This window comes from Vanellus vanellus (assembly GCF_965231255.1).
Source record: "Vanellus vanellus genome assembly, chromosome: 2".
Taxonomy (NCBI): domain Eukaryota; kingdom Metazoa; phylum Chordata; class Aves; order Charadriiformes; family Charadriidae; genus Vanellus; species Vanellus vanellus.
The window spans coordinates 170,278,292-170,288,196 of NC_138906.1; the positions used below are offsets into that span (position 1 = coordinate 170,278,292).

Genomic DNA, 9,905 nt, shown 5'->3' on the forward strand with positions numbered 1-9,905 from the left:
GCACCAAAACCATACTGGGACCGCACTAAGAGCACACCAGTATCAGTACTGGGATTGCACTGGTGTCAGCACCAGGATCACACTGGAACCGTACTGGGATCAGCACCGGGACCGCACCAGGACCATACCAGGACCACCCCGGGAACGCATTGGGACCACACTGGGACCGTACTGGTGTCAGCATCGGGACCGTACTGGGACCACTCCGGGGTCAGCGCCGGGGCCTTGGTCCGCACGGGGGACTTGGCCACCCCGAGACCTGCCGAGGGCCACCGTGGATGGGGACGACCCCCCCGGTAGGTGCCGGGAGCTCACCGGGGGCTCCGGGGCCGGTGGGGACAGGAGGGTCGCGGCAATCGCGAGATCGGGGGGGGGGGGGGCTGCCCGCGGTCGGGCGTGGGGTCCCGGGCTTCGTCCGGTGAGGGGACACGGGGACACGGCAACACCGCGCCGTGACCCCCCCTCACGGGCACCCGAGGCCTCTCCACCGCCTCCCACGGGGAACACGAGTCCTCCGCGCCGCCCTCCCACCCGTGTCCCTCCCCGTCGCCCTCCCACGGGCATCCGTCCCTCCCCACTCGCACTAGGACCCGGCGGTGTTGCAGGGCCAGGGGGCGGAGCCCAGCCGGGGCGAAGGAGTGGCCGCGTAGCGCCGGGCGGACCTCCATTCCCAGAAGCCCTTTCCCCGCCGCCGGTCCCGCCCTCTTTGGCGGTCGCTCTGTAGTCGATTGGCTCAGCCCCGCCCACGCGGCGCTCATTGGCTGTCGCATCCGCTCGTCACAACAGGAAGTCCTGCCGGTTGCCAGGTGACGCCCGCCATCTTGGAGGCGTCCGCCATGGCGGAGGCGGCGGTGGAGGTGGCGATGGAGGAGCTGGCCGCGCTGCTGGCCCCGGCGGCGGGCGAGGCGGCGCGGGCGGGCGCGGCGGAGGCGGCCCTGGCTCTCTCGGGGAGCCCGGAGGGGCGGCGGCTGCTGGCGGGGCGGCCCGCGGCCCTGTCGGCCCTGCTGGAGCTGGCGGCGGGGCCCGGCCCGCCGGCGGCCCGCCATGCCCAGGCCTGCCTGGTGAACGTCTCGGCCGAGCCGGCGGCCCGGGGGCCGCTGTTGGCCGCGCTGCCCGCGCTGCTGGGGCTGCTGCCGGGGGGGGCGGCCTGCGGGGTGCTGGCCAACCTCTGCCGGGAGCGCGGCGCGGCCCGGCGGGTGCTGCGGGGGCTGCGGGAGCGCGGCTCCGGGCTGGCCCCGCTCCTCCAGGCCCTGGGCGAGCCCCGGCCGCCCCCTCAGCTCGGCGCGCTGCTCTGCAACCTCAGCCAGCTGCCCGAGGGCCGCCGCGGGCTGCTCGACCGCTCCCGGTACGGCTCCGGGGCGGCGGGGGGTGGGTGGGTGTATCGGTGTCTGTGTGTGTCCGCCTCCGTCCGTCTCTGTGTCCATCCGTCCGTGTGTGCCCGTCTGTGTGTTTGTGTGTCCGTCTGTGTCTCCAGCCCGGTGTGACCGTCCCGTCCCTCTCCCGCAGGTGCTCGGTGCAGCGGCTGTTGCCCTTCACGCAGTACAAGGACTCCGCCGTCCATCGCCGCGGCATTGTGGGGGCTCTCAGGAACTGCTGCTTTGAGTACGGTGAGAGCCCCCGGCCGAGCTGCTGAGCCCTGCGGCACCGGCTACCGGGGCGCGTGGCCCTCGGCCTGGGCTACCAGCCGGCCCTCCCACCCTGCTGGGAGCAGGGTCTGACTTGGGGAATTGGGTCTGACTGGGACGGAGCTTGCTTTCTCCATAGCAGCCGGCATGGTGCTGTGTTTGAGACCGGCGGCTAAAGCAGTGCTGGTGACGCAGTCGGGTTTAGCCAGCGCTGAGCCGTGCTCACAGTGTCAGGGCCTGCTGGGGGTGGGCGGGAGACTGGGGGGACGCAGCTGGGACAGCCCACCCCCGCGGAGCAGAGGGATCAGAGTGCCGGTTTGGAGCGACCTCAGAGATCGCCTGGTCCAACCCACCTTGGCAAAAGCCCGGTCTGGGCAAGGTGGCCCAGTGGCCTGTCCAGTGGAGTCATAACAGTGTCCAGCAATGGGGAACCCACCACTTCCTGGAGGGAAGATCATCCCCATGGCTGATGGTTCTCAGTGTGACTCATTCTCCTCTTGGGTCCCATCGGAATCTCCCCGGGAGTAACTGGTACCCATCACCTCCCCTCTCTTCCCTGTGACTCCTTGTAAAAAGGGAGTCTCCATCTTCTTTGTAGCCACACTTTAAATACTGGAACATGGTGACAAGGTCTCCCCTGAGCCTTCTCTTTTCAAGGCTGAGCAAACCCAGTTCTCTCAGCCTTTCCTCACGGCAGGCTTCCCCGGCCTTGGAGCATCTTGGTGGCCCTCCTCCGCACCCTCTCCAGCCCAGCCACAGCTTTTTTGCACAGCACACCATATTCCAGGTGTGGCCTGACCAGTGCTGAGCAGAGTGGGTAATGATTTCTCTCTGGTGATGCTTGTTGTCACCAGGACCCCCGGGGCCCTTTCCGCAGAGCTGCTCCCCAGCCAGGTACATCCCAGCCTGTGCTGCGCTCCCGGATTATGTTTTCCCAGGTGCAACACCTTACCGTTGTCCTTGTTGAACTGCATGAGGTTCTTGTTAGCCCACTCCTCCAACTCATCCAGGTCTTCCTGCAGGGTGGTTCTCCCTTCCCAAGTGTCCACTTCCCCACTCGGTTTGGTGTCATCAGCAAACTTGGTCAGGGTACGCTTGATCCCATCACCCAGATCACTTATGAAGATGTTAAACGGTGTTGGGCCCAGTATCGATCCCTGGGGGACCCCACTGGTGACAGGTCACTAGTCTGAGCAGGAGCCATTGGCCACCACCGGTCAGCCAGCATCCCCCCCTCCACTGCACAGACCCTTCTGTGGCCCCTAACGCGTGTCCCACACCTCACGGCGTCACCGTTGGCTCTAAAGCGGGGAGGGGGCCGAAGCAGCCACTGGGCATTGGGCTGTGCTGAGCGCGCGGTGCCTCTGCATCGCTTGGGGCTTTTTTTTGTGGGTTGGGTTGTGGGTTTTTTTTTCCCCTTTTGCTTATTGAACTGCCGTTATCTTGACCCACACGTTTTTTTCCTCGGGAGTGGGTGAGGGGCTGGGTGGGGGCTGGCTGCCGCGGCTCCTCTGACCCCAGGCTGTCCCCAGAGGACCACGAGTGGCTGCTGAGTGAGGAGGTCGACATTCTGCCCTTCCTCCTCCTGCCTCTGGCGGGCCCCGAGGAATTTCCTGAGGATGAGATGGAAAGTAAGTGGGTGTTGGAGCGGGCAGTAGGTGCTGGGGGGCCGCTGGCCGTGTGCCTCCCCCTGAGGCTGCCTCTCCCCCCAGGGCTGCCCGTGGACCTGCAGTACCTGCCGCCGGACAAGCAGCGAGAGGAGGAACCTGACATCCGGAAGATGCTGCTGGAAGCCATCATGCTGGTGGGTCCCTCTGGCGCAAATGGCGGTGGGGCTGAGGGTGAGGGGCTGGACGGGGGCTCCTGCGAGCAGGAGGGTGCTCAAGGCGGCCCCGGAACGCGGAAGAGCCTCGGAAAGGAGGGACGAGTGCTGGGCTGGAGGAGCAGGTGGTGAGGTGGATGGGAAACTGGGCAGGACCGGAGGGGGGCGGTCAATGGCACAAAGGCTAGTGGGTGGCCAGTGACCAGTGGTGTGCCCCAGAGACCAATATGTCATCCACACACAGAATCACAGAATGATTAGAGTTGGAAAGGGACCTTAAAGCTCATCCAGTGCCACCCCCTGCCCTGGGCAGGGCCACCCCCCCCCAGCCCAGGTCGCTCCCAGCCCCGTCCAACCGGGCCTTGAACACCCCCAGGGATGGGGCAGCCACAGCTTCTCGGGGCACCCTGCGCCAGGGGCTCAGCGCCCGCACAGCCCACAAGTTCTTCCTCACATCTCCTCTCAGTCTCCCCTCTGTCAGCGTCAAACCGCTCCCCCTCGTCCCACGGCTGCCCCCCCTGACCCAGAGTCCCTCCCCAGCTCTCCCGGAGCCCCTTTAGGCACTGGAAGGGGCTCGGAGGTCTCCCCGGAGCCTTCTCTTCTCCAGGCTGACCCCCCACCTCTCCCAGCCTGTCCTCCCAGCAGAGGGGCTCCAGCCCTCCCAGCATCTCGGGGGCCCCCTCTGGCCCCGCTCCAGCAGGTCCATGTCCTTCTGATGCTGGGACCCCCGAGCTGGAGGCAGCACTGCGGGGGGGTCTCCCCAGAGCAGAGCAGAGCACAGCAGAGGGGCACAACCCCCCCTGGCCCTGCTGGCCATGCTGCTGGGGATGCAGCCCGGGGTGCCGGGGGCTCACTGGGCTCCCAGCCCACGCTGCTGCTTTCTCTCTGTCACAGCTCACAGCCACCAAGGCTGGCCGGCACGTGGTGCGGGAGAAGGGGACGTACCTGGTCCTGCGGGAGCTGCACGGCTGGGAGCGGGAGCCGGAGGTGCTGGCTGCCTGCGAGAAGCTCATCCAGGTGGGGAGCAGGGTCTGAGGGGGACAAGTGGGTCCCTGGAGCGGCTCCCGGGGGTCTGTCCGACCTCTTCTCGGGGGCCGTGGGGAGGGAAGAGGGGGTCCCACCGCCGTGTCACCCTTCCCTCCTGGGAAAAGGTGCTGATTGGGGATGAGCCCGGCCCTGGGATGGAGAACCTGCTGGAGGTGACTGTCCCTGAGGAGGTGGAGCAGCAGCTGCAGCGTTGGGATCGAGAGGAAGAGGAGCGATGGCGACGGGAGCAGCAGGAGGCGCGGGGCTCCACGCCGTGCCCCGAGGAGCCGTCGCGGTGAGGGGTGGCCGTGCTCGGCCCATGGAACACAGCTCCTGGGGGACGGCTGGACCCCGTCCCTCCCCGCTGATGGTGACACCAGCGTGGGGTCCTGCGGGACAGGGCCCCCCTCGCTTGGCGCCCCTCCTCTCACGGGACAAGGATGAAATGTAGGGGGGGAGATTGGGGAAGGGATCCCCATTGCAGGGGCTCCCCAAGGGCTGGCCCCCCAGTGACGTGCCTTGCAAAATAAAAAGTTTCCAGCCCAAAACCGCTGTGGCCCCATGGAGAGGGGTGGGGTGAGGCTGTGGGCTCAGGCCCTGCTGCAGGAGCTGCCCCCACCCCATATGGGGCACCCCGGGGACCAGGGCAGGGGATCCCCCCTGTGTCAGTGCATGGGGGGGATCCCAGGATGTCTCCCCTCCTCAGCGGGGGGTGTGTGGCCCCCCCACAACCTTTTGTGGGGTCCCCAGGATGCCCCACACCCGGAGAGGGCTGTGTCGTGCCCTGGGCTCTGGAGTGACTGAGGGCGTCCCAATTTGTGGGGGACCCCAGGAGGGGGCTGGGGGAGTGTTCCTACTGCAGGACACACTGGGGCGGGGGTTGGGGGTCCCCACCTGTGTGATGCAGCCGGGTGGGGGTACTCTCCTGCGGGAGATCCTGGGGTGGGGGTCAGGGCTGGGGCTGGGGGTGGTCCCCACCACAGGGGACACTTGAGTGGGGGTCCCAGATCCAGGGCACCCCTGGGTGGGGGGGTCCCCACTGCAGGACACCCCAGGGCAGGGGTCCCCACAGCAGGAGGTACCGGGGGGGGTTGGTGGAAGACTACGCTCTGTCAAAGCCCACCCAGAGCCCAGGAGAAAGTCCCCACGGTCTGGTCACACTCGCCCGGGGGCAGCACAGCCATGGGGCTGGGGGGGGGAAGGGGAGAAGTTGGGGTCCTGGGCCAGCGGGAGGAGGGTCTGTGACCACGTGTGACCCAGGCCAGAGTGGTGGGGGAAGACAAGCCCTGAGCACCCTGAGGAGATGGGCTGCGGTGCGGGCTCCTGGTGGGCTGGGACAGCTCCCCCCAGCCCAGGTCGCTCCCAGCCCCGTCCAACCCGGCCTTGAACACCCCCAGGGATGGGGCAGCCACAGCTTCTCGGGGCACCCTGCGCCAGGGGCTCAGCGCCCGCACAGCCCACAAGTTCTTCCTCACATCTCCTCTCAGTCTCCCCTCTTTTAGTTTAAAAGCATTACCCCCTGTCATAGAATCATAGAATCATAGAATGGTTTAGGTTGGAAAGGACCTTGAAGATCATCGAGTTCCAACCCCCCTGCCATAGGCAGGGACACCTCCCACTAGACCAGGTTGCCCAAGGCCACAACCAGCCTGGCCTTGAACACCCCCAGTGATGGGGCCTCAACACCCTCTCTGGGCAACCTGTTCCAGTGCCTTACCAAGTGTCCTATCGCTACATGCCCTAGTAAAAAGTCCTTCCCCAGCTCTCCTATAGGCCCCCTTTAGGTACTGGAAAGCCACAATAAGATCTCCCCGGAGCCTTCTCTTCTCCAGGCTGAACAGCCCCAACTCTTTCAGCCTCTCCTCATAGGAGAGGTGCTCCAGCCCTCCAGTCATCCTCGTGGCCCACCTCTGGACACGCTCCAGCAGGTCCACATCCTTCTTATGTTGGGGACTCCAGAGCTGGATGCAGTAGTCCAGGTGGGGTCTCACCAGAGTGGAGTAGAGGGGCAGAATCACCTCCCTTTGACCTGCTGGCCACACTTCTTTTGATGCAGCCCAGGATACAGTTGGCCTTCTGGGCTGCGGTCGCACATTGCTGGCTCATGTTGAGCTTCTCGTCAGTCAGCACCCCCAGGTCCTTCTCCTCAGGGCTGCTCTCCAGCCCTTCCCTGCCGAGCCTGTATTTGTGCTTGGGATTGCCCTGACCCAGATGTAGGACCTTGCAGTTGGCCTTGTTGAACTGCATGAGGTTGGCTTGGGCCCACCTCTTCAGCCTGTCCAGGTCCCTCTGGAAGGCATCCCTCCCCTCCAGCATGTCTACCTCGCCAAACAGCTTGGTATCATCGGCAAACTTGCTGAGGGTGCACTTGACCCCACTGTCCATGTTGCCAACAAAGATGTTGGAACAGTACAGGCCCCAGTACCGACCCCTGAGGAATGCCCCTCGTCACTGCTCTCCACTTGGACATCGAGCCGTTGACTGCAACTCTTTGAGTGCGACCGTCCAGCCAGTTCTTTATCCACTGAGTGGTCCATTTGTCGAATCCATGTCTCTTCAATTTAGAGACCAGGATATTGTGTGGGACAGTGTCAAACACTTTGCACAAGTTTAAGTAGATGCCATCAGTTGGTCTTCTCTTGTCCACTGCCATTGTAACCCCTTTGTAGAAGGCCACCAAATTTGTCAGGCATTTTGTGATCAGTATTTCCTATTCTGTTGTACTGACTCAGCCACTGACTGGGACAAAGCATCCCAGCTTCACCTGGATATACACCCTTCTTTTTGAGTCCCTAATATAGCATTTTCTTTCACTTTTTTATGCTTTGAAATCAGTGTCTTTCACTAATACCCATGACCTTCATCCCATGGTGTCTGAACTCCTGTTCTGGCACATTTTGTTTGCCTGCCTTGTTAAGAGCTTCCGCTATCTGTTTACAGTGATTTGGGACTTCTCGAGATGAACATGGAGATTTGATGTCCTGATCAGCCTGGCTGCAACTTCCATTACCATTTCCTTTTTCTTTTTTTATTTTTTTTTTGTCAAGGTTACTGGAAATGACACTTGTGTTTGACTTTTTTCTTTACCTGTAAGTAGGGGTTTTCTGTCTGAATAGGCTTCCCTAGAGCAGCTGTCAAGCTGTCACTGCAGGACCCGCTAAAAAGTCCCTCCCCCATCTTTCTTATGAGCCCCTTTAGGGTCTGAAAGGCCACAATAAGGATGCCGGGGGCTCGCTGGGCTGGCGGCGCACGTTGCCGGCTCCTGGCCAGCTTTCCCCCCCCAGCCCCCCCGAGCCCTTCTCCTTGGGGCTGCTCTCCATCCCTCCGTCCCCAGCCTGTGCTGGGAGCGGGGGCTGCCCCCACCCTGCGCTTGGCCTGGCTCAGCCCCGGGAGCTTCGCACGGGGCCACCTCTCAGCCTGCCCAGGCCCCTCCGGACGCCATCCCCTCCCTCAGGGGTGTCACTGTACCACTCAGCTTTGTGTCCTTGGCAAACTGGCTGAATGTGCCCTCGATCCCACTGTCCGTGTCCCCAACAAAGACGTTGACCAGCCCCAGTGCCAGTACCAACCCCAAAGGAACAGCACTCGTCACTGCTCCTACAGACATTGAGCCGTTGACCGCAACTCTCTGAGTGTGACCATTACTTCCTCATCCACCGAGTGGTCCCACCGGCAAACCCACGTCTCTGGCGCAGCTTGCTACGGCACGCATCGCGTGGCTCAGCATGGCGCACGGCACACAGCACAGACCTTTATTGCGGTGCCGGTGCCCAGTTTGGCTCAGTCCCCCAGCGCCGCAGTGACCTCCCGCAGCCGCTCCCGCACCACCCGGTCCAGCACGGCGTGCAGAGCGCGGCACGCCTGCCCTGCCGCCTCCAGCGCCGTCTCCAGCCGCTCCTGGTGCAAGCGGGCGCTGAGCTGCAGCAGGGCGATCTGTCCCGTCGCCGGCAGCAGGGCCAGCACTAGCCGTGGGCCACCGGCTGCCTCCTCGGGAGAGCTGAGGTCAGCCAGGGGCGTCTCTTCGGCCAGGCCGGCTGTGCTGGCGCAGACGTAGTCGCGCATGGGGATGCCGGCGTCCATCACCGCCAGTGTGGCTGCGTTGACGCCGGCGCAGTAGTTGCCACCGTCAGCTTGCAGGATCTGGCAGAGGGGGGGCACAGGGTTCGGTGAGACCCCTCCCCAGTCTCTCCGGTGTCCCCCCACCCGCCGTGCGTCCCCCCCGGTGTCACCTGGACGTAGATGTCGATCTGGGAGCGGGGGTAGAGGTGGGTGAGGATGGCGGCCTCGAAGGTCTGCTGGAGGTGCAGGGCCAGCTCGGCCGACTGCCGGTCGCCGTGGGGGGGCCGCCGCCGCCGCTCCCCCGTGCTGAAGGTGGCCACGCTGTACCGGCAGTTCACCAGTGCCCGGTCCGGCAGGGCCTTGCTGCGGGACCCCCGCATCTGGGGGGAGACGGGGGACGGTGACGGCGGGGGCAGGAGGGGGCACCGGGACGGGAATGGGAACAGGTAACGGCGGGGGGGGGAGGGCACCGGGAATGGGGGAACCAGGGAGTGGGAGGAGAATGGGAACCGGTAACGGTGTGGGGGGCACCGGGAATGGGACTGGGGGTGCTGGGGAGCCGGAGAGGGACAGGTAACGGCAGGGGGGGAACCGGAGAGCGTGGGGGAACGGGTAATGGGGGGGGGGCACCGGGAACGGGGGAACTGGGGAGCAGGAGGGGAATGGAAACAGGTAATGGCGGGGGGGGCACCGGGAACGGGACTGGGGGTCTCGGGGAGGGGGGCAATATGGGGAGCCGGAGGAGGACAGGTAACGGCGGGGGGGGGGCACCGAGAACGGGGGGGAAATGCATTAAGGGTGGGGAGAGGGCACCGAGAATGGGACCGGGGGGGGCGACATGGGGAACTGGAGAGGAACAATGGACGGGGAGGGGGGACGGGGAGGGGGACCGGGGAGGGAAGGGGGGGGGAGGGGAACAGGTAACGGGGGGGTGAGATGGGCTCTGGGGGCACCGGTAACGGCGGGGGGGGGGGGCACTGGGAATGGGGAGGGTGGGGGGAAGGAACCGGTGCCCGGGGGCGACCAAGAGGGGCGAGACCCCGGTGGGAGGGCCCGGACCCCCGCGCCGCCGACGGACGAGGGGGCCCGGACGGGTGTCCGCCCCCGACGGGCCCGGGCCCCGGCGCCGCTCACCTCGTGGGGGCCGTAGACCACGGCCAGCGCCTTGGTGTTGCCCTGCTCGATGTAGGCCGAGCCGTCGGCCTGCCCGAACACCCCCATGCGGGCCCGCACCTTGCGGAGCTCGGCGGGGCGCCGCCCGTCCGCCCGGTACCCCTCGTCCGACAGCAGCTCCGCCGCCGCCATCTTTCCGGCCTTCCCCCGGGGGCGGGACTACGGCTCCCGGCGTGCCCCGCGCGGGGGACGGCACCTCC

At 65.4% G+C, this 9,905-nt stretch overlaps 2 protein-coding genes across 2 annotated transcripts; one reads left to right on the plus strand and one right to left on the minus strand.

The window, feature by feature from the left end:
- Positions 1 to 836: 836 nt before the first annotated feature.
- Positions 837 to 5,012, plus strand: HGH1 (HGH1 homolog; the record flags this gene model as incomplete). Its single annotated transcript, XM_082499267.1, has 6 exons — positions 837 to 1,345; positions 1,507 to 1,607; positions 3,158 to 3,256; positions 3,338 to 3,429; positions 4,342 to 4,464; positions 4,599 to 5,012. 6 exons carry the CDS (start codon positions 837 to 839, stop codon positions 4,770 to 4,772), a joined length of 1,098 nt encoding a protein of 365 aa, XP_082355393.1. The 3' UTR covers positions 4,773 to 5,012.
- Positions 5,013 to 8,171: 3,159 nt separating this feature from the next.
- Positions 8,172 to 9,887, minus strand: EXOSC4 (exosome component 4). The gene is made up of 3 exons (XM_082479473.1): positions 9,667 to 9,887; positions 8,703 to 8,912; positions 8,172 to 8,613 (listed from the first exon to the last, which is right to left on the minus strand). Exons 1-3 carry the CDS (start codon positions 9,835 to 9,837, stop codon positions 8,254 to 8,256), a joined length of 741 nt encoding a protein of 246 aa, XP_082335599.1. The 5' UTR covers positions 9,838 to 9,887; the 3' UTR covers positions 8,172 to 8,253.
- Between the last annotated feature and the right edge of the window lie 18 nt (positions 9,888 to 9,905).